The sequence below is a fragment of the Rhinoraja longicauda genome, chromosome 3 (genome assembly GCF_053455715.1).
Source record: "Rhinoraja longicauda isolate Sanriku21f chromosome 3, sRhiLon1.1, whole genome shotgun sequence".
NCBI lineage: Eukaryota > Metazoa > Chordata > Chondrichthyes > Rajiformes > Arhynchobatidae > Rhinoraja > Rhinoraja longicauda.
The window spans coordinates 76,997,600-77,021,790 of record NC_135955.1 but is presented as its reverse complement, the minus strand read 5'-3'; the positions used below and the strand labels follow the sequence as shown (position 1 = coordinate 77,021,790).

General features: G+C 39.3%; 1 protein-coding gene across 4 annotated transcripts in view; it reads right to left on the bottom strand.

Moving 5' to 3' along the window:
• The window catches only part of LOC144592115 (multiple C2 and transmembrane domain-containing protein 1-like), a 368,260-nt gene that overhangs the window by 156,356 nt on the left and 187,713 nt on the right, over positions 1-24,191 (bottom strand). For all 4 annotated transcript variants that reach the window (XM_078396486.1, XM_078396489.1, XM_078396487.1 and 1 more), the window contains one exon: positions 9,411-9,504. In XM_078396486.1, coding sequence (XP_078252612.1) covers positions 9,411-9,504 — 94 coding nt within the window. The remainder of the gene's footprint in view (positions 1-9,410; positions 9,505-24,191) is intronic.

The following is a 24,191-nucleotide window of genomic DNA, read 5'->3' as shown; positions in this document are numbered from 1 at the left end:
ACTAAGTTGGGGGGTAGTGTGAATTGTGAGGAAGATGCAATAAGGCTGCAGGGTGACCTGGACAGGTTGTGTGAGTGGGCGGATACATGGCAGATGCAGTTTAATGTAGATAAGTGTGAGGTTATTCACTTTGGAAGTAAGAATAGAAAGGCAGATTATTATCTGAATGGTGTCAAGTTAGGAGGAGGGGGAGTTCAACGAGATCTGGGTGTCCTAGTGCATCAGTCAATGAAAGGAAGCATGCAGGTTCAGCAGGCAGTGAAGAAAGCCAATGGAATGTTGGCCTTCGTAACAAGAGGAGTTGAGTATAGGAGCAAAGAGGTCCTTCTACAGTTGTACCGGGCCCTGGTGAGACCGCACCTGGAGTACTGTGTGCAGTTTTGGTCTCCAAATTTGAGGAAGGATATTCTTGCTATGGAGGGCGTGCAGCGTAGGTTCACTAGATTAATTCCCGGAATGGCGGGACTGTCGTATGTTGAAAGACTGGAGCGATTGGGCTTGTATACACTGGAATTTAGAAGGATGAGGGGGGATCTTATTGAAACATATAAGATAATTAGGGGATTGGACACATTAGAGGCAGATAACATGTTCCCAATGTTGGGGGAGTCCAGAACAAGGGGCCACAGTTTGAGAATAAGGGGTAGGCCATTTAGAACGGAGATGAGGAAGAACTTTTTCAGTCAGAGGGTGGTGAAGGTGTGGAATTCTCTGCCTCAGAAGGCAGTGGAGGCCAGTTCGTTGGATGCTTTCAAGAGAGAGCTGGATAGAGCTCTTAAGGATAGCGGAGTGAGGGGGTATGGGGAGAAGGCAGGAACGGGGTACTGATTGATAGTGATCAGCCATGATCGCATTGAATGGCGGTGCTGGCTCGAAGGGCTGAATGGCCTACTCCTGCACCTATTGTCTATTGTCTATTGTCTACCTAGCCAGTAGAGGACCATTGACAATCTTATTATCTCTTTCTCCCTTCCCCCCTGCTATTTATTTATCCATTTTATTTTCCTCCCACTGCCTACCTTTGCCCCTTCTCTCTATTCCTGCTATACATTGCTTTTCTTCCCTTTCTTCCTCTGTCATTCTCTTTCTCCCTCACGTCCATTTTATGCTTCAGTAGCAGTTAAATGTTGGTCTTCGACAAAACCATCAATTTTCTATACCACATTCATGACCCATGCAGCTACCAAAGTGACATTTAATTGCTGCTGCCAGTGAAAATGTATTGTGGAGGGTCAGGCAGGGAAGCGATGGTGCCTCACTCTGAAGATTATTGACCATTTTGCTTTCCCTGGTCTAGTTTTAGGAAGGGTTGTACAGTGGCGCAGCAGGGTGGCACAGTGGTAGAGTTGCTGCCTTACAGTGCCAGAGACCGTGCTTCAATCCTGACTACAGGTGCTATCTGTATGTAGTCTATAGGTTGTCTCAGTGACCATGTGAGTTTTCTCCAGGTGCTGCAGTTTCTTCCCACATTCCAAAAACGTACAGGTTTGTAGGTTAATTGACTTCGGTAAAAATTGAAAATTGTCCCTAGTGTGTAGCATAGTATTAGTGATGGCCGCTGAGGACTCAGTGGGCCGAAGGGCCTGTTTCACTATTGTATCTCTGAAGTTTAAAGTAAAATCTAAAGATTACAAAGGAGAATGTGCACCCATACTGATATTGTGCAGTGTACCTTATTTTTATTTTATAAATGAATTGTTGCTTTCAGTGCAAGAAATATGACAATTCTTAATGGAGCAACTATGGATGGGACATCAGAAGTCCAAGCATCAACAGAGCTGTATGAGTGTCAGACACATGTCTGGGTAGTGGGATGGGTTGGACAAGTGATTGGTGTCCATCGGGATGACCAAGATGTATCCTAGGTCAGTTGAGCATGCATGTAATGAACTTAATGACTTCAGCAGTGAGGGGTGTTAGATAAAATTAAACACCAAGGAATACATTTGAAGAGCAAATATCTGAATGATAAATGCTGACTTTAAACTTCAGCAGACCGGGTAGACAAGTCACCTTCAACTAATGCTCTAGCAGGCTTCTATTTTCTGATCAAGGACTACTTTCGACTCATTGGCCTACACTGTTTAAAAATCTTGAACGTACAAAGAAGAAAACTGGCAAAGTGACATAAAAAAATATGATTGCATAGCATTTGATGCCACTGCACAAATCTGGGAATCTCCATGTATAAATGATCATAAACACTGGGGATCCAGATCAAATTTACAGAAGGGCACTTTGTGCATACAATGGACCAGAATGCTTTAAGCATTCAGGTTACAACTAACATTCAGTCAGAAAGCACACTAAAATGTTGCATCCCAAATGCAATTCTAGTCTTTGTCTTTGGGAAATTCAACAGCGCATCTAAGCCAATAATATATTTAAAGTATTCTTACTATTGTAATGAAAAAAAGCAGCAACCAGGTGCACATAATAACGTTTCAGAGAATGACTGGCTAATCTATTTAAATGACATTGACTAAAGATAAATATTGAATAGGACACTGTAAAAAAAACCTTGCTCCTTCTGATCAGTGCCAAATAATCTTTTGGATTACTCGAAAACTGTAGCATAGATCCTGTGACCTTTCACATCAGTTGTCTTAATTAATCTGGTACAAACTGTGAATCTTTCTGACCATATGCTTTAATTTCATGCTGGACTGTGTCCTTGCAGAGTGAGTTATCAGGAGAGCTATTTTTAATCTCTGGCCATTCTCTTTAAAACATCCTCCACTACTACTCCAGTGTCCATCAGACCGCAACCTTCTATGAGATCAATTACTCTACTACTACAAACACACTTATTGTATGTTAAAATCTTACTTTGGGTGCAAATCCTCTAATTCTGTGTGAAATCCCCTGGGATATCTACTCGTAAATCTTGATGGCAACTTCAATAAGGCAGTAAATTCCTCCACTTAAACTAATAGGTAAAACCAAAATCTCCCAATTACCTTACTGGTAATAAATGACTTCAAATTCTATTCCAGAAAAGGAAACTGAACAAGATGCAAAAAAGGCTGCGAGTTTGCCTTCACCCATTTTACGTCCAGCCATGAAAGTTACAATTACATCCACACATTCAACAGTCACTTGCATTCCATTGCCACTGATACTTCATCCTTGTAGAAATCAACTACACCCAAAATAGAAGGGAATGCAATAAAATGATGAGGCAGGAAAACACGAGTCTTGTCATGATTGAACACTGTCAAATTGTCTATATCAGATTTGCTAGATTTTGAATCAATCAGTGCACTGCTGTCTCATTTGAAAGGATTGGGAAATGTAAAATAATTAAATTACTGGTGAAGCTTTCAAAATTTCAAATTAATTATCTTCTATCCTCTCTCACTAAAAATGATGAACTTTTAAAATTTTGTCAGCACTGGAAAAAGGCTGTACATTTTGAAAGGTTTCAGATGCTGAAGTCATACCTACAATTTTAGTGTCAATTTGATTTCCCAGTTTAATGAAATAAATTACTGCATATGTCATGGATTAAATCTTTGCCCAGCTCCACACAGTATCTGATCAACCATGAGATTCCTCAGATGAACATTTCACATGAAATGGGAAAAATATTATCTGGTAATAAAATTAAATATGCACATGAAAGATATTGAACTTTTGAATTTCTGTCAGAATTTAAAAAAATCTCCAAATCAGATTTTAAACAATTCACTCAATGATTCACTTAATGGAACATTTGAACATACAAACAAACAACATACGAGCAGGAGTAGGCCACTTGGCCCCTCAGTCTGTTCCATCTATTAATGAGCTCATGGCTGATCTTATTACATTTTTAACTTCCCATTAATATAAACCTTTTTCAACTTGCTTCTCAAGAATCCCTCTACCTTTGCTTTATAAATATTCATTCTCCTCACACCACCCTTTGAGGAAGTTCTAAAAACCAACATACATCTGCAAAAAGAAAAAAGATCTTTGTCTTAAATAGACAATGCTTATTTTTAGTGACCTCCAGTTTTTTAATTTTCCCACAAGAGGAAACATCTTTACGTTTAATCTATTAAGAATTTTATATATTTCAGTCGTCCCCCGTTATTCTTCTGAACTCCAGTGGATGCCAAACTAATCTGCCAATGCAAACCTTATAAGACAACCGATTGCTCTAATTAGCCATCTCTGGCAGCCTGCAACACAAAGGTATGAACATTGAATTCTCGAATTTTAGGTACCCTCTCGTCCGCGTGCCCCACCAGGATGCGCATCCATTTCTCCCACTATCCCTCCCCCCGTTCCCCTTCCCCCATTCCCTCCCATTTGTATCCTTACCTCTGACTTCACATTTTTCACCTCTTCACTCCTTATCTCACAGCCTTTTGTTTTCTTCCCATCTCAGGGCTTTGTCCATCCATTTACCAATCAAAACTCCACTTTATCTATATCCACCAATCACTTGCCTGGCTTTGTCCCAGAACATCTCTTCTCCAGCTTTCTCTCCCCCACTACAATCGGTGTGAAGAAGGGTCCTAACCTTAAAGGTCGCCTGTCCATGTTCTCCAGATTTTCTCTCTGACCTGCTAAGTTATTCCAGCACTTTCCAGTCTTCTTTTGTAAACCAGCATCTGCAGTTCCTTGTGTCTACATCTCTCTATTGTATAGTTTTTTCTGTTTGGCATGTCTTTCTTCCTCTGTTGCAGTTTCATCAGTGTGGCACCAACATTTTTGATACCTCTCCCAGTGTGGCCTTCAGCACTCCTTATTGAGCTGGGGTTGATCACATGGTTTGATAGAAATGGAAGAATGAGGGATATGCGAGGTGACGAGTTTGCAAATTATGGTATTAGTATTTTTGTTGCTATTGATGGTCTGCGGTACTTTATGGAGACCCAGTTATGAGCTGCTAGAACTGTTTTGAGTCTACTACCTGTGGCACAGTTTTTGTGCCACACAAAAGAATGGAGCATGTTCTTCATATAAAGATTGAGGGAAACGAGCCAAGGCTTTTAAGTGGCACGGATGGGGCAATAAAGTCTTCCTGAGAAAATAGTAAGCTCATGCTTCATACAGTACTACCACTGTCCAGCAATGAACTTCAACAATCCGAGTAATCTTTGGGAGTACATATTTCTGAGCTATTTTTCATGGATTTGGCCACCATTTCCATGCTGGAATGAACACAAGAAACGGGAGCAGGGAAAAGACCTTGCTCTGACAAATATAAATATCATGGTTGAATCTGTACATTATTCACTTTCCATCTGATCCCATATACCTGATTCCATTCATATCTAAAAGAAAATCAAATCTCAAGCTTAAAGTTACTCAATGAATAAGCATCCAAAGCCCTCTAAAGTAGAGAAATTTCTCCTAATGGCAGTTCTAAAATCCATCCCCTTCACTCCAGTTAGAAGAAAGTGCCCTCATTAACTACCTTTAATTTTTTTTCTCAGGATCCCATTCATCTATACTTCAGTGAATATCCTATTCTTTGATACAATTACTGACTCAAATTCTACCTTAGTTTTGAATATATACAAGAAGTCAGCCTCCACAGCTTTCTAAGTCTAAGCATTCAAAAGTCCCTCAATCTTTTAAGAGAACAAATTCCTCCTCAGTCTTAAATAGGCAGCCCATATTCTGAAGCCTGGCCTTCTAGCCCTAGACTCTCCCATGAGGGAAACAATTTCCCAGCATTGATCCTGTCAAGGCCCCTAAGAATCTTGTGTATTCCAGTACTGGTTGTCTGAACATGTGAGTATCTCAATTCTTATTTATGCAGTGGGATACCCACTGTCTCAGTAAGATAGCTGGTGGCAGCAAGTTGTGATGTTATGGTATGCGTCAAGCTTAATTTCTTGTTCCTCATCCTCTGCTTCATCAGATTGAAATTTGAAGCATTTGAAATTGAAAAACGTACAATGGTTAGATTATGAAAAGGGATGGATAGACATCTGAGGACAGCTTTCTTTCATCCAAACAAGGTTTGTTACTTTGCTATTGACTGCAAAACCATTGATATAATATGCTGAATTTAGTAAATGGAGCTTTATGACTGTTGAAACACATTTGCATGGTGAGAGGGTGGTGGGTATATGGATTTAACTGCCAGAGGTGGTAGTTGAACCACGTACTGTAACAACATTTAAAATACATTTGGACAGGTACATGGATAGGAAAGGTTGAAAGGGATCTGGGCCAAATGTGGACAGGTGGGACTAGGGCTTGGTCAGCATGTGCAAGATGGGCCAAATGACCTATTTCCATACTGTGTGACTATGACTCTCAGAAAACTATTTTCTGAGTGTAGGCATTTTAATGCTGATCCTTCATGCCCCCTTTCAAATTGTATTTCCATACTACGAAGACAAAAAAATTACATGCAACCGATGACTATGTAGAGGACATTGTGAGCCAATCCACCCAACCCCTCCAAGGGCAGTATCACTGTGATCATCAGTGTACAAAAGACAAGTACATTCCTATGTACAAAAGACGAGTACATTCCTATGTACAAAAGACGAGTACATTCCTATCTTTCAGCAAACTCTTCCACCCTTTTTGTACACGTTCCAAATCGATGACCACAGTGATACTGCCCTTGGAGGGGTTGAGTGGATTGGCTCACAATGTCCTCTACATTGTCTTCTGTTGCATGTACATTTTTTTGTCTTCGTAGTATGGAAATACAATTTGAAAGGGGGCATGAAGGATCAGCATTGAAATGCCTACACTCAGAAAATAGAGTTTTCTGAGAGTCATAGAGTCACACAGTATGGAAATAGGTCATTTGGCCCATCTTTCCCATGCTGACTATGTACGCTAGTCCCACCTGCCCACATTTGGCCCAGATCCCTTTAAACCTTTCCTATCCATGTACCTGTCCAAATGTATTTTAAATGTTGTTACAGTACGTGCCTCAACTACCACCTCTGGCAGTTCAATCCATATACCCACCACCCTTGGAGTAAAAAAGTTGCCCCTCAGGTTCCTATTAAATCTTTCCCCTCTCACCTTAAATCTCTGTCCTCTGGTTCTTAATTCCCCTACACTGGGTAAAAGTCTCTGTGCACTCACCCTATATGTCCCCTCATGATTTTATATTCATCTATAAGCTCACCCTTCAGCCTCCTGCACTCCAAGGAATAAAGGACTAGACTGCCCAAATTATAGCTCAGAACCTCAAGTCTGAGCCCTGGCAACATTCTCGTAGATCTCTGCACTATTTTCTGCTTATGACATCCTTCCTATAGCAGGATGACCAAAGCTGAACACAATACTTCAAATACAGCCTCACCAACGCCTTGTACAACTGTAACATAATGTCCCTACTTCTTTACTCAATACCCTGGATGTTGAAAACCAATACATTGAAAGCTTTCTTGACCACCCTGTCTACCTGTGAAGCACCTTTCACAAAACGATGTACCTGCACTCCTAGATCACTTGCTCAACAACGCTCCACAGGGCCCTGCCATATACTGGAAATTTGCTGAGAAAAAAACTTAAGGACATTTTTTAGACCCAGCTGTAACTGTAAAAGTGTACCAGTCAGTTAAAAATGACAGTTAATCCTAATTCCAATTGCATTGCTCTATTTTTACATCATAACATGAAGTAAAGCTTCTTCCCTAAGAAGATTAGTTATTTCACTCTGTTGTTTGTGTAGAAGGTTATGAGATCATTCATACCCAGAAACTATGAAGGTGGTCAAGAAACTGTCAGTTATCTGATGACATAAGTAGTTAGCTGCATAAAAATGAGCCTCCGTATTTATCATGCTATATTTATTTGTATCCATTATCACTTCCAAGAGTAATGAGAAATTCTGCTGGACAATTAGACGGTTGAGCAGAACCTTGTTTAATTGGCAAATGGGTTTTGGGTTATTGTAATCAAATCATTGCAAATACATTTCTGTATTTATGCAATAAATGCACTACCTTTAGACCAGAGATGCAGCGTGGAAACAGAGTCGAAGCCTATGAATGACCACCTGTACACTAGTTCTGTACACACTAGGAACAATTTACAGATGCCAAGTAACCTACAAACCTACACATCTTTGGATTGTGGGAGGAAATCAGAACACCCAGAAAAAAAAAAAAGGTCACAGGGAAAACGTACAATGTCTGTACAGACGACACCTGCAGTCAGGATTGAACCCAGGTCTGGCGCTGTAAGGCAGTAACACCATTGCGCCACTGTGCCACCCCTGTGCCACCTATGTTCCAAGAGTAATTTTACTACCCATGTGTAGAAATTTACATACAAATATAATGATTATCTTTTAAAAATGAAATTTATAATTTGCTTCTAAGACATTTTGGATTTCTTGTTTCTGGAATCATTCAGTGAATGTTACCAAGATAGAAGATAATTTTTATTCACTTTAAGAGCAGATCTGGAACTGTCTATAATCTAAGGAAATTATAAACAACAATTTATTCAACACTCCACATGTTGCATTTCCTCCCCCCCAGTAGTTATTTCACAGTCCATCTGAATTTTGGCTCTTTTATATTTATTCGAGGAAGCAGTTAGTTGCATTTCTCTCTTATGTAATGTTACATGATTGAGTCTTGATTGGATACAAAGTAAGTTACAATTTAAAGTTTCAAAATAACATGTGCATATACACATATGTATATATATACATATTGCACACACATACACACACACAAGCATATATGTGACATTCAAAAATAGACAATAGACCTATAGGTGCAGGAGGAGGCAATTCGGCCCTTCGAGCCAGCACCGCCATTCAATGTGATCATGGCTGATCATTCTCAGCCAGTACCCCGTTCCTGCCTTCTCCCCATACCCCCTGACTCCGCTATCCTTAAGAGCTCTATCTAGCTCTCTCTTGAATGCATTCAGAGAATTGGCCTCCACTGCCTTCTGAGGCAGAGAATTCCACAGATTCACAACTCTCTGACTGAAAAAGTTTTTCCTCATCTCATTTCTAAATGGCCTACCCCTTATTCTTAAACTTAAAATAATATGTAAAGACATTTACAAGGAATTATTCCTGTCTCTTTCTTCCATTTTTCATATACTAATATAAAACACAAAATAGATGATTCAATGAAATAAGATTGCATATGAAATTGCAACTTTTTGTTTAGTAACAGTAGCATGAATTTTCCACAAACTAATTTGATTGAATTTGTGAATTTTTCAGCTGATATGTTAAAACTGAAAAACTGATTCACTACAACTTTAATTTAAATTAATGTTTGCGTGAATCCTTCAAAGAATGATTGATTATCCTTCCGCTGACTGCTTAGCACGCAACAAAAGCTTTTCACTGTACCCTGGTACACATGACAATAAACTAAACTGAATAATAGAACATACATAGCAAAATTTAAAAATTAATCTCTGCAATCTTCTCATACCAGAACAACTTCAAAACAACACTGCCTTACCTATTACATCAGCAACCATTAAGCCTTCTGCCTTAATCACCTTTATCTGGATGAATCCAACATCTCTTATATTGCACAAGGATCGTATCCATGACTGGAAAAAAAATACAGTGAACAGTCAGTTTGTTCTTCTAGCATGGAATGCTGATTTCCTTCTACACACTGCTTTTTTATATAATTACTCTGTCAGGATGCAGTAAAAGTGTAATCATCATTAAAAGATGCAATTGTTTGGGAATCCCTATTAAATTATTTCAGATAGTCTTTACGCTTCACATGAATTGCTGCAAGAATGTATATGCAAACTAAAATACTATTAAAATCCACAATGTGCTGGAGTAACTTAGCGGATCAGGAAGCATCTCCGGAGAATATGGATGGTGACAGTTTGTGTCAATCTTCTTCAGACTGATTGTGGTGGTGGGGGAGGGGGGGATGGGAAGAAAGGGGTAGGACAAAGCCCCTCCTCAAGCCCCCCCCCTTCATACCTGTGTCCCACCTGGACACACACCTATTTTTTCCCCTCCCCTCCCCCTTCCCTTCCACCTACACTTTCTTCTCGCTTCACAATTTGCAATTTCAATCCTTTTGACTCAAAACTTCTATCTTTTCATCTCTGGTCTTTGTCCAACCATCTGCTTATTAACCAGCCCCCCCCCCCCCCCCCTCACCTGAATGCACCTATTACTTGCCAGGCATGGTCCTGCCCCTCCTCTCTTCCAGCTTCCCCCCCCACCCTCCCCATCCCCAACACAATCAGTCTGATGGAGGGTCCCGACCTGAAAGATCACTTTCCCAAGTTTTTCAGAGATGCTGTGTAACCCACTGAGTTACTCCAGCACTGTATTTTTCCTATAGTACAAATTGATTTATTACAAGTTATTGTCATTAATTATTTTCATATGGATAAATGGTAGGGCATTATACACACTGGCAACTGTATCTTTAAGAATTAGTCTTCTGCACCACTTACCAATATGGATAATTTGTGGAAAACCAAAATCCAGTGGGATTGATTTTTTTTTGGACATATAATCTTAAACAATTCCTGTATTAGTTATCACAGCTGAACCATATGATATACATTGTGGAATGGTTTCTTTTTCTCTCTCCTGATCACTTGAAATGTACTGCCAGAATTTGGCCACAGGCATTTTTCAGCTCACAATTTAATAGGTGACTTGTTCCAGTCAGTGGTTTCTCTAATCCTTTAGCATTAGTGACAAAGATAATTTTAAATCATTGCTGAACTGGTTTCTGTTTTGGTGACACATTTATCAAATAAGATGGAAAACTGGAGTTTTGTAAAAATGGCCTTTGATTTCAAATGACACAACAACAGTTCTCTGATTATATCGCACCCTTTAATGAATTATGATTTATGTGCATAAAGCTAGTGAACTGAAACAAGGAGATTTAAGTAAATTATATCTGATTTGTGTGTATTTGTGAAACTAATCACAGCAAATCAATTTTGAAAAGTACAAGGTCATTATGGGGCAAAACAATGGCCATTATCAATGTTCTAACTTGTACTGTTGATTCCACTTAAATATCTAATTCTCTAAGTACTGCAGATATTTCCATTTATATTCTTCTGGGTTCCATTAAGGTATACGAGCCAGACTGAGGCCTACAGCCTTTCCCAATTACAATGTCATTCTATTATTATAGTTCCATTATTAATGAGACTATTAAATGCAAACCGATACTCAATGTTGCAACTGAAAGAAGTTAAAATCTATTGATACTTATCCCATGTAACTCTTTAAACTGTGTATATAAATAATCATAGTTAATTCTAATGAAGCTTTGCATTTTTCAAACCAATTTAACATTTTGGAAATCCATTTGAATGAATTACTCTGTAACATAGTTTATTGTTAAATAGAAAGTATACCCACAGTAAAATACATAGGTCGTGAATGAGTCCCATACACAGAAATTTGCATTTCAGAGGAGGACATTTATTAGCCTCCATAAAGGAGAGCTCTTAAACAAAATATAATGGGAAAAACATTATCTAATCAACTTATCTGATTATTCTTAGCAATTTTTATGTTTAAGCCCCCATGCTTGACCTAAACATTTATGAATAAATATTATACTCTATTGCCTGGTATAACTGCAAAATTCTTTGAATTTAGCAGTACTTTATTATATTACTTTTTGTTCGACAATAAAAGTTTATCCAACAAGCAGCAAATTTCACTGTACCTTAATTGGTACATGTGACAATAAACTGACCTTGAAACATTGACCTTGAAAACTTGAAGCACATTCTCAAATTGAATTTTGGATCATTTGGTCCCAATGTTTATCCAACCTTGGGATCAGGTGATCCCAAATTCAAGTTGAGATTGTGCTGCATTAACTAATATGGGCTGGGGTAATGAGAGGGATGCAGCAACATTTGCAATAAAATGTAAAATCTATGATGACTTCCATCTGATTGATATGTTACTCAGCCGATGCCTGGACATCAAATGAGGATCGTATCATGCTAAGCTGTGGTCTGATAATGTTCAAAGTAAAGTTTTAAGTGTGATTAATAACCACTTGGCCAAAGAATTTAAGAGTAACTGAATTATTATTAAACAAGGTTAACAATGAATTGTAATATTAATTAGGGTCTATGTAGTTGTACCATTTCAACAATATATACTCATGATGTTGAGAAATGTTTCAATCGCCTGCAGCCAAGTTAGTTGTCTCATGGGGAATGATGTCAATCCATAATGAAAAGTTACTGCAGCAAATACATGGTTCCTCCTCTCATCTTAACTCTTAAATTTGACAATTGACACAATGAACAGGCCAGTTAACCCTTCATATTTCATAAAGCAAAATCCTAGTCTGAACATAATTCCTATTAAAGGTACCAAATATTCTATATGTACAATAACGTTTCCAAATAAATCAAGATGGAAATTAATTCAAGATGGTAAAGCATAATGGGACAGTATGTCTGACTACTGCTTTATCACTTTGCTGATCCCATTCACAAATCTAGGGTTTGACAAATAATAATATTTGAACGGGTGCCTGGAGCAATACAATAAAACACATCGGCCACAGGGAGGAAATTAAATTTGGAGATACGTCCTGCTGCTTTAAATCTCCCTCTGTGAAAGAAAATTGACCCCTAGATTCCAAAGAATTCCCTCAGGAAATAGAAGCATGTTTTTTTTTATAACATAATTGAACCCTCCAGGATTAATTAAAGTACTAGGCAAAAGATTAATTAAAAGTTCTGTTATTTTTTAATATATAACCTGTCTACTCCTAGAAAGAATAGATTATGATGGCCCAACTGGATAGGCCGAGTGGATTTTCTTAGCGTCCTAGTGAAAGACTGCACGTTTTCTGAGTTTCAGTTTTAATCGTTTCTCAAATGGAAGGGAAGTAAGACAGATCTGGGTTCCTGAAGAGCAGCTCAGTTTTATTGAGCTACAGAACTTTTATCGTATCATTATCAAAATGTCTGTGTGGTTGATAGTGGTGGAGTAAGGCTTTTGACTACAGGAGAATATCAATCGTCTGGTAATTGGACAGATAAACCTGGAGAGACCGGATAGCACTGTGAGAATCAGGTTCTTTGATTTCTCCAGTGCATTCAACACCATCCAGCCGGGGCTTCTGGGGGAAAGCTGGAGCGCACAGGAGTGGATCACCACCTCACATCCTGGATTCTGGACTACTTCACCAACCGACCACAGTATGTGAGGACAAAGGACCTGGTCTCAGACAGGGTGGTCTGCAGCACTGGGGTTCCGCAGGGAACAGTGCTAGCGCCATTCGTGTTCACCCTGTACACTGCGGACTTCAGGCACAGCTCTGCAGACTCCTATCTACAGAAGTTCTCTGATGGCTCTGCCATCGTCGGCCTCATCAGGGCAACGAGGACAGAGCGTACAGAGAACTGATCAAAGAGTTTGTGGACTGGTGCCAGCAGAACTGCCTCCGGATCATCGCGGGGAAAACCAGGGAGATGATGGTAGATTTCCGCAGGCGCAGCCAGGTCCCCCCGACACTGATGAACATCCAGGGAATGGACATTGAGAGGGTGGATTCTTATGGGTGTCTACCTCAACAATAAACTGGACTGGACTGAAAACACCGATGCGCTATACAGAAAGGGCCAGAGCAGGCTTTATCTGCTAAGGAGACTCATGTCCTTTGGAGTGCAGGGGGCACTCCTAAGGGCCTTCTACAACACAGTGGATGCATCGGCCATTTTCTATAGAGTGGTCTGTTGGAGTAGCAGCATCTCAGTGGTGGAAGGGAAGAGTCGACAAGCTGGTCAGGAAGACCAGCTCTGTCCTGGGTTGCCCCCTCGACTCAGTGCAGGTGGTGGGAGAGAGGAGGATGACGGCAAAGCTAACATCGCTGCTGGACAACGACTCCCACCCCATGCAAGACACTGTCACTGCACTGAGTAGCTCTTTCAGTGACAGACTCCTTCACCCCAAGTGCGTGAAGGAGAGATATAGGAGGTCCTTCCTTCCCGCTGCTGTGAGACTGCACAACCAGCACTGCTCCCAGTAGACGAGTCAACAATAACAGCTAAGAACACACAGAAAACTGATGACAATTTATGTATCTTTTATTTATAATGAATGATCTCTTGCTCTCTTGCTATCCACTTTGCTGCTGTAACTGTAAATTTCCGCGGTGTGGGACGAATAAAGGAATATATTAATATTAAATGGCAAATGCATATCAATCCACAGAAGTGCGAGGTAATGCATTTGGGACGGTCCAATGTGGCAAAGGAGTACACAATAAATGGGAGGCTACTGAGAAGTTTGGAGGAACAAATAGATTTTGGTATGTATGTTCACAGATCCATAATGGCAGATAGGGTAATAATGCATTTGGAAGAACTGTAGAATAATTTCCTTTTTTGAGCAAAGTCAATGAATTCTCGACTACTCTTGTTGAGTTTGCATATTCACCCTATGACTATGTGGCCTTCTTTTGTTTTTTTTTGTTTTTCCCATATCCCAAAGACATGCAGCTTTGTAGGTTCATTGATCACTGTAAAATTGCCCCTAGTGTGTTAGGAGTGAATGCAAAAGTGGGATAACATAGAACTAGTGTGAATGGGTGATCGATGATTAGCATGGAATCGATAGGCTAAAGGGCCTATTTCCATGCTGTATCTTTCAATTCAATTTAATTCAATCAAATATCAAATATTATAAAACATGCAGAATAATTAACATGGAAAGCTTCTTTAGATTTGGTGGAGCTGCTGATAACCAGAAGATCCTCAAGAAGTAACAGCTTAACATAATGTAACTTGTTTTGTAAACTAATTACCTACTATGTTCACTTAACAGTTTCAGAAAAAGTGAAATAAATAATACTAATACATAACTGTTGGACATTTCACAAATGGAAATAACGTGATTTATGAACTCTCTAGTGAGTTACTATTTATTATTAACTCTACAATCCATTTATATTATGGAATTAGTTGATTATTGTTAGAATTTCATTCGCATAAATTTGTTTTTCATACTCCAAACCAGATTTAGAGATTTTTTGGAAAACCATTAAGACATTAAATGTCTTTGATACAGTTAATAAAACTTGAATAAAACCACAAAACACAAAATGGATTTGCCATTTATATGCATATCCAAACAAATCATATAATGTCTGTGTAAACACAAAAGACTGCCGATGCTGGAATGTTGGTACTCAGCCTCCTCTATTGATAGAGTGAAGCCGACAACCCAACAATATGAACATTAAATTCTCCAATTTCAGGTAACTCTCTCATCCTCCTTTACTTCTGATCTACCCAGGTCCTCTCATGCAGATCTTTCTTTCCATTCACCCCATCACCATTGCCTAGTTCTTTTCCTCTCCTCCGCCTCCCTCTACTCATCGCCCATCCCTACTCCCTGTGGGTCTCCTATTCCCACTCCTCATTGCCCACTACCAACAAAATCCCAATCCCACCCCCACTTTGTTTTCTCCTCTTATTACCTCCAGCTTTTGTGACTATATGCACTCCTTTCTCCCCATCTGACTAATTTGCAAATCAACCCCTCCTAACCTAGATTCACCTATCAGTTACCAGCTCTTGTCTCATCCCATCCCCTCACATCTCTCTAACAGCTATCTCCCCTCTACTCGAGTCTTGACACTGCAGAAGATAACCTTGCTTAAACAAGTTTTCATTCTACAAACTCTTTCTTGAATACATTGCTACCTGCTGAATTTTTTTCCTATGATATCCAAAGTCCGAATTTCTTTATGACCTCTTTCAGCTTTCTTCATTCTTCTTCAATGCTTAGTTTTCAAAAGAAAAAAAAAGCATTACTGCCTGAAGTCCTGTTCCTTCCTGCTTTCAGCCTTTATCCTTGATTGTTAATTCAGTTGCGGTTAGAGACATTTGCCCTGGGCTTGTATGGGTCAACTGTAAATCCCGGATGAAGATGAAAGATGGATGCTGGCACATAATCACTTTGTTTTGTTACAGGAGTTCAACGGCAGAGGCTGCACCTGCTGGTTGAGTCTGCCTTTGCAACCCTCATCAACTGGGCCTGAATTACTATTCATTTGAATGGAGGTTCCTAACTTTCCAATAAAGAAAGAAAAAGTTCAGATGTAATCTATATACTAAAACTCTCGTTTGTTATCTTGTTTGTGACTGAACTTCAGCCAAAACGGTACACGATAGCACAACAATTTTAGGCCCACCTTACTCACCATTGTCACTTTAGTGATAATGCAAGTAGTTTCATTGAAATCAGTGTTATATTTTTTAAGTTATTCACATTTTAAAGTTTAAAAGGAGGGGAGGGGGAGGGGAGGAGGGAGGAGGGAGGGAAGGGAGGAGTGGGAGAGAAGGGAGAGGGGGTTGAGGAGACAGGGGAGGGGAGGGGGGGAGGACAGGGTGATGCACCAATGCAGGAGAGGTTTGGGCCCAACGGGTCCACTTGGTCTAGTAATATATTAAATCTTTTTAACGTGGAACAAAAGACACAGCCCCATCTTAATTTAGTTTAATTTAGTTTAGTTTAGAACTAACCTTTGTCTCCTGCGAAGGCTGTAAGCAGTTTCTGTTGGTCTGGGTGCTGTGGTTCTTCAGTCAAGGGAGGCCTAGTGGTGACTGATTCCTGGGGGAGTACACTACAGACACACGACTCCTGGCCAGATGGCTCATAGATTGGAAAGTACAGGATCTTAGTATCCAATACAATACAATATATCTTTATTGTCATTGTACAGGGGTACAACGAGATTGGAAATGCGCCTCCCATACGATGCAATAAATTAATTAGCTAGTCAGTATTAATTTAAACAACCCAATGAAACAAATTAGAACAGTTTTAAAACAGAATAAAGTGCAAATAGATTTGTGCCAGTTCACTGTGCGATGTGACCATCCGACTCAGCAGGTCTGGTTCATAGCAGCTATGGTCCTGGGGATGAAGCTGTTCCTGAGTCTGGAGGTGCGGGCGTAGAAGGCCTTGTATCGTCTGCCCGATGGTAGAAGTATGAACAGACTGTTGCAGGGGTGTGAAAAGTCTTTGTGGATGCTGGTGGTTTTTCTGAGGCATCGTGTGTTGTAGATGCCCTCCAAGGCTGGTAGCTGTGTTCCGATAGTCCTCTGAGCTCTAAGGACTACCCGCTGAAGAGCTTTCCTCTCTGCCTCCGTGCAGCTGAGATACCACACAGGGATGCCATGTGTTAGGATGCTCTCTATGGTGCAGCGGTAGAAGGTCGTCAGCAGCTGTTGGGGTAGACCAGACTTTTTCAGTGTTCTTAGGTAGAACAGTCGTTGCTGTGCCTTCTTGACCAGCGCAGCAGTGTTAGTGGACCATGTTAGGTCCTCTGAAATTTGAGTGCCCTGAAACTTGAAGCTGGCCACTCTCTCCACACTGTCCCCATTGATAACGATTGGGGCGTATTCCCCGTTGTGTGACCTACGGAAGTTGATGATCAGCTCCTTGGTCTTGGTGGTATTTAGGGACAGGTTGTTATCAGAGCACCAGTCCGCCAGGTTCTGCACCTCCGCTCTGTAGTTTGTTTCATCACCGTAGCATCCTCATCCACATAGCATTTATTCAGCCCTTGCATAATAAAGTGATTGAGTACAGGTAGAAGGCCAAATCCCATGCTAGTTGGTACATATGGCATACATCAAAAATGTTTGTTTTGTTTAAAGAAGATGTTTATCTTGCATCAGTTTTCCAATGCCTTATGCAAGGCAAATGAATGAGGATGATTGCATTGATCATAAATCCAATAGTCTAAAATTTGCTTTTTAACTCAGATTTTACTCAGAGCTTTGATAAACACTAAATGAAACATATTTTTATTTGTTCTGAAACAAATTACTGGTGAGTGCTAAGACAGTATTGAGCATGTTAAAGCCTAGCAAAAAAAAGCGTAGAGTCGTCAAATTAATTACTCCCTTCAGGTTAGTGTATAGGCATTTTCATGTCTTAAATTAGTTAATTTAATTTTCCATTTTTCTAATCCTCTCAGTTTCACAGTATCAGCTCTGATGGGAGCAATAATCTGAAAATGATAAGAGCCAAGCTGGCCTTGTGTCTTTCCATGGTTCTTAATTGGAATTTTTTTCTATCACGACACAGTTACTGGAAACAATTCTATAATAGGTCATCAGAACTAGTTCCAAACCTTTCGTATTCAGAATTACCGTACATAGATAATTACAACTTAAGGTACCCATGAAACTCTGACTGGTAAAATGGTGAAGCTGCCATTGACATAACTAAATTGAAAACATATTTTGTAAAGTAACTATGAACATGAAATTAAGATTCTCAGGTTATTCTCCTTAGATCATAGAGCGTCACCCGAAACGTCACCCATTCCCTCTCTCCTAGATGCTGCCTGACCTGCTGAGTTACCCCAGCATTTTGTGATACCTTCGATTTGTACCAGCATCTGCAGTTATTTTCCTAGTAAAAGTGAATAATGAGTCAAGTTTTTAACATAAGGAGAAGATTATACAGTAGCTGAAAGATCAGTAACCACAGGACACAATTTAGGGTGGCAGATAAAGGAAGCAGATTTAAAATAACTTTTTATCTGAACTGTGAAAAGGTTCAGATTAAACAAATTCCAAGAAACAGAGAGAAGATTCAAAATGAAAACAGCAACAGGTGATGTTATGAAAACAGGATTTGAATGATAATGAATTGTTTGCAATTTTTTAAAAAAGCAAAAAAAAAGCTCTTTGCTGCCTTGTTTTTTCAGTTACAATAGTGTACCGGAGTTTAAAAGTTCTTCAAATTCTGGAAGGAGTATAACAGGTCAGATATTAGCAGGGAAGAAGTGACTTTGCCAATAGTTTTGCAAGTAGAAGGGGAGTGAAATTAGGACAATAAAGGGAATGGAAGGTCCGTATAGAGAAGGTGCAAAGCAGAATTATTATTTTTCTTATGATCTGAATTACAATGCCTAAAGGAAGGCAAAAGTACATTCAATAGTAACTTTCAAAAAACTGGATAAATATGAAGGAAAACACATTAACAGGCTACAAAGGCAGAGCTGGGGATTGAGCTAATTTTGATAACTGTACCAAAGAGCAAAAAGAGACATATAAAATTATAAAAGGACTGGATAAGCTAGATGCAGGAAAAATGTTCCCAATGTTGGGGGAGTCCAGAACCAGGGGCTACAGTCTTAGAATAAAGGGGATGCCATTTAAAACTGAGGTGAGAGGAACCTTTTCACCCAGTGAATTTGTGGAATTCTCTGCCACAGAGGGCAGTGGAGGCCAAATCACTGGATGGATTTAATAGAGAGTTAGATAGAGCTCTGGGGCTAGTGGAATCAAGGGATATGGGGAGAAGTTGGGCACAGGTTACTGATTGTGGATGATCAGCCATGATCACAATGAATGGCGGTGCTGGCTCGAAGGGCCGAATGGCCTCCTCCTGCACCTATTTTCTATGTTTCTATGGTGAACCAAAACACCTGTTTTGTGTCATTCAATAGAACATTGATATTATCAGCTACAAATATCATAAAGATAGGATTTGAATGTGATGAATCATATTTTTTTAAATTGTTTGTGGAACTAGAGTACAGAAATCGAATGCTTTGCTTCCTGAGTTAGAACAGTGATCATAGTTGAAATGTACTTTAATGACTGGAAAGATCTTTGAATTGTTCTAAGGTCTAAGTTGGGAAAAAAGTTTTTATCATTTTCTTTTCCATTTAGTGACAGGTTTATGCAGAAAATGGATAACATGCATGCCTCTATCAGAGACGGAGCTATTACAGAATCAGTATTCTGAAAAAGGTCAATCATACCTGTTTGGTGGTTGCCCAAGGAGTCCCAAGTAAGCAATTGAAAAATCAATGTTAGGTATTTCACTGGAGGTTTAAATATAAGGGACAGTTAAAAATAATATTAATGGGTCAGAATTTCTAATAACACCATGCAGCCTACACCTGCTGCTAGGTTTCAAATAAAGAATTAATCTGATGTGCTCTGGACAATAATAAGTTGCAGAAGATGCAGGATTTAGATCTTCCCTGCCTGACAAAACAATCACAGAAAGTGGAGGTGAAGGTAGAAGTAGAAAAAGTACCATCCACCACACAGCAGTCTAGGAATTCAGGTACTAAAGCAATTCAAAATAGTGAAACATATTAAAAACTTTAATATTAAAAACGAGATTAAAAAACCCCACTTAAACACAACTGCAATTTTTTTTTAAATCACAAATATTTGCCTCGGTTCCTTTTTGTCTTTCCACTCCATTGAAATGAATACACCTGGTCCAACCGTACGTACTACGTGCACGACCCCACAACAGAATTAGGAAGGGTTCTTCATAAGAAGATTATGCAACGGAATGCATTTTACTAAACAATGTCAAAACTTAAGCACGACCACAACTTTAACATACAGAAACAACTAACTTGCTGACAATTACTAGACCCAACATTCCTTTGCAAAAACTGGATAATATTTTGACTGTTTAAAATAACCTGAAAAGAAACAGAATTTAGTTTTCTCCTAGACTTTTTTTGTTGTTTAGCCTTTTGTGCCCTTTGCCATTGTAAAAAAATATGTGTATTCATTTTAGCTAAATTTTTGATCATTTGATCATCTGTATGCAATACAGATTTTGCGGCTCTTCTAAATCAAACCCATCATTCTTTTCAGCAATGCAAGGATTGTGCATGGTAGCAGAAAGGTCAGAGTGATGATTTTCCATCAAGAGCAGGGATAAGATATCTCTATTTCTGAGGAAAAAACAGTGGCCCCAACAAAATGTCAGCTTGATTTAACAGCAGCTTCAGAGAATTTCTTTCTAATTTCCTTTCTCACTGATTCAATCTAGTTCTCACCTGTTTAGTGCTAATGTGGAAGAACAATTTTACAAATACAATTAACAATTAGGTTAAATAAAAGGCTGTATGTGGATGATTGTCAGGGTTTACTCTTTCTCCCCCCTCACTGAGGCTAACCGACTACCCCACTACTTTTTCTCTCCACAGTTTCAGCCACAATGCACACAAACTGTTATAGACTGCCAAATTTAGGACAGACTTTGGCAATCCATTTCATTGGTAAATCATAAGCCTCTCTGGAGTCCGTGAACAGCCATGTAACATGCTTCCATGCTCGCTGACAACGTACATTTCATTTAAGACAATTGTTATTACATAGTTGCCCTGTTGTAAGCAATTATAAAAGCACATTGTTAGTTTATAAAGTACAGAACAGCACAGCATGATAACTGGCCCTTCTGGCCACAATGTCTGTGCCGAAAATGATGCCAAGATCTACTCTTGTCTGTCTACACATAATACATATCCCCCCATTCCCTGAATATCCAAATGTTTATCCAAAAGTCTCTTAAATGCCACTATCTGCCACAACCACCACGATGAGCAATATGTTCCAGGCACTCACCTCCCTCTGTATGAAAAAACATGCCCCACACATCTCCTTTAAACTTTGCCCCCCACCACATTAGTGTTCTTTCTGTCAAACCATGTGTAGAACACATTGAGCTTGTCTGGGAGTGATGCTTCACTGTCGCTTAAGCTGTCCCTGGTTTTGCCTCGTCGGATGCCTGCACCTCCTCCTCTCACCCTGATTCCAGACTTAGGCAGAGACCCAAAGGGACACAAAAGAGCTACGGTAACTCTGCAAGTCAGGTAGCATCTCTGGAGAACATGGATAGGTGGCATTTTGAGATCTCTTCAGACCGATTGTAAGTGGGGAAAAGAAAGCTGGAAAAGGGTAAAACCAGGACAAAGCATGGGAGTTAAAAGGTCGACATAGGCGAGAGGGGTCTTGATAGGCAGAGAGCCAGTCCTTAAAGATATATCGAAAATACAAAGGCTCTGCACCACGGAATTAGCTAGGTGGACCAAAAAACTGTTGGTTGGATGCCGGTACTAATGGCTGCCCACTGGTGCAAGAGCTGGGAGATTCCAAGTTCAAAAGCAACTCATCGACACATTGAGGGATTGGATTCAACAATGCATGTGGTGGCTGCAGGACCATGGATCAATAGACAATAGACAATAGGTGCAGGAGTAGGCCATTCAGCCCTTCGAGCCAGCACCGCCATTCAATGCGATCATGGCTGATCACTCTCAATCAGTACCCCGTTCCTGCCTTCTCCCCATACCCCCTCACTCCGCTATCCTTAAGAGCTCTATCCAGCTCTCTCTTGAAAGCATCCAACGAACTGGCCTCCACTGCCTTCTGAGGCAGAGAATTCCACACCTTCACCACTCTCTGACTGAAAAAGTTCTTCGTCATCTCCGTTCTAAATGGCCTACCCCTTATTCTTACACTGTGGCCCCTTGTTCTGGACTCCCCCAACATTGGGAACATGTTTCCTGCCTCTAATGTGTCCAATCCCCTAATTGTCTTATATGTTTCAATAAGATCCCCCATCATCCTTCTAAATTCCAGTGTATACAAGCCCAATCGCTCCAGCCTTTCAACATACGACAGTCCCGCCATTCCGGGAATTAACCTAGTGTTCAGTAGGTCAATTCCTGCAACTGTGGGTAAGCCGCCTTAGTCTACAATGTTGCATTGCCATACTGTACCTCAGTTGTCCACCTGATTATGCTCACATGTATCATCCCTATCAATTGACAACAGAACATTTATTATTTTTCTCATGTGTGAAATAATGTTTCTGTTCATAAATCCTGAATTGAAAGAAAAATGATTAAACTGCCATTGATTAATGGCATTAATATTATTAAAATACAGATTTGCCCTTGCTTCATCAAATTAAATCTGAGCAGTTTCAATGAATAACCACAGAACTCTCTTATTATCAGACCCAATTTGCCAACCAAATTTAGGACATAAGTAGCCCACAGGATTAAAGTTGGAGAAAGAACAAAAAATCAAACGAAACAATCAAAGAAAATTAAAAAGTGCCAAATGAAATCTAGTCTATTCTACTTAACAAGAGTATACACTTGTGAATAGATTTTCCAAAGATAAAATGTTTCACTAATAATATGGGTAACTGTCCGAGTGTATAATTTTATAGCTCAACTCTCCATTTTTACCAATGCTAATGGAAATGTGTTAATTGTAATTGATTTATTAGTCTATCCAATGTGAATATCACAGCCTTGGGCTCTTTAACCAGTCTTACATTTCTCTTTGACTAGACAATAAATTTTAAAAGTTTTTTTAATAAATTAGTTTTAATACAACATTATGAGCAAATACTGCTGTTTAATATAAATTTCTAATTCTTGTACATTCACTTGAGAATGAGATGTATTTGAAATATAATGGAAAAGCAGCTACTGAAAATATGCACTGCATCATAACATAAAAGAAAGTGAGATATATTTGTAGAAATCTTGTAAAATAGATGCAAAGGTATTAAAGGATTAATTCTAAGGTCAGGGTTATTCATATATTTATGGTACTAATGAAAGATTTAGATGTGTGCCTTCATGTGAAATTTAGATTAGCTTGGAATCCTGTGGAAGATTAAATGGACTCTAGTAATGAAGTTGGAATCCTGTATCAATATTAAGACAAGTTGTGATGAAAAAATCTATTTATTATAATTATTAAATTGTGCTGTTTTCATTACATGAATGGAATCCATACTTCTTGGAGTACAGGGTACTGAAGGGTAATCTTATAGAGATGTATAAAGTCACGAGGGGCATAGATAGGGTGAATGCATATAGTCTCTTTCCCATGGTAGGAGAATCAAGAACTAGAGGACATAGGTTTAAGGTAAGAGGGAAAGATTTAATTGGAATCTGAGAGTCAACATTTTACACAGAGGGTGGTGGGTATATGGAACAAACTGCCAGAAGAATACTTGAGGCAGATACAAAGCAACATTTAAAAGACATTTAGGCAGGTACATGAAAAAGAAATGTTTAGAGGTATCGGGGCCAAACATGGACAAATGTGGTTAGCTTAGATGGGGCAACTTGATTGGTGTGGACATGTTTCCATTCTTGAGTGAAAGTACAGTTTGACTCAAGGATGGAAGATTTCAATTTTGCAGGTTATTTATTGCATTTTAGACATTTGTTAATTTGAAAATATAAAGTTATAAGTTGACATCCTACTATTATGATAAAACAATGTTATATCTTGCACTGAATGTTGTACCCTTTATTTTGCACTGTGGACTGCTTGATTGGATTCATGTCTTTTCTATTACTAGATAACACGCAAACAAATGTTTTTCACTATATCACGGTACATGTGACAATAATAAACTAAACTATGACAATGTTTCCCTGCATGTAAAT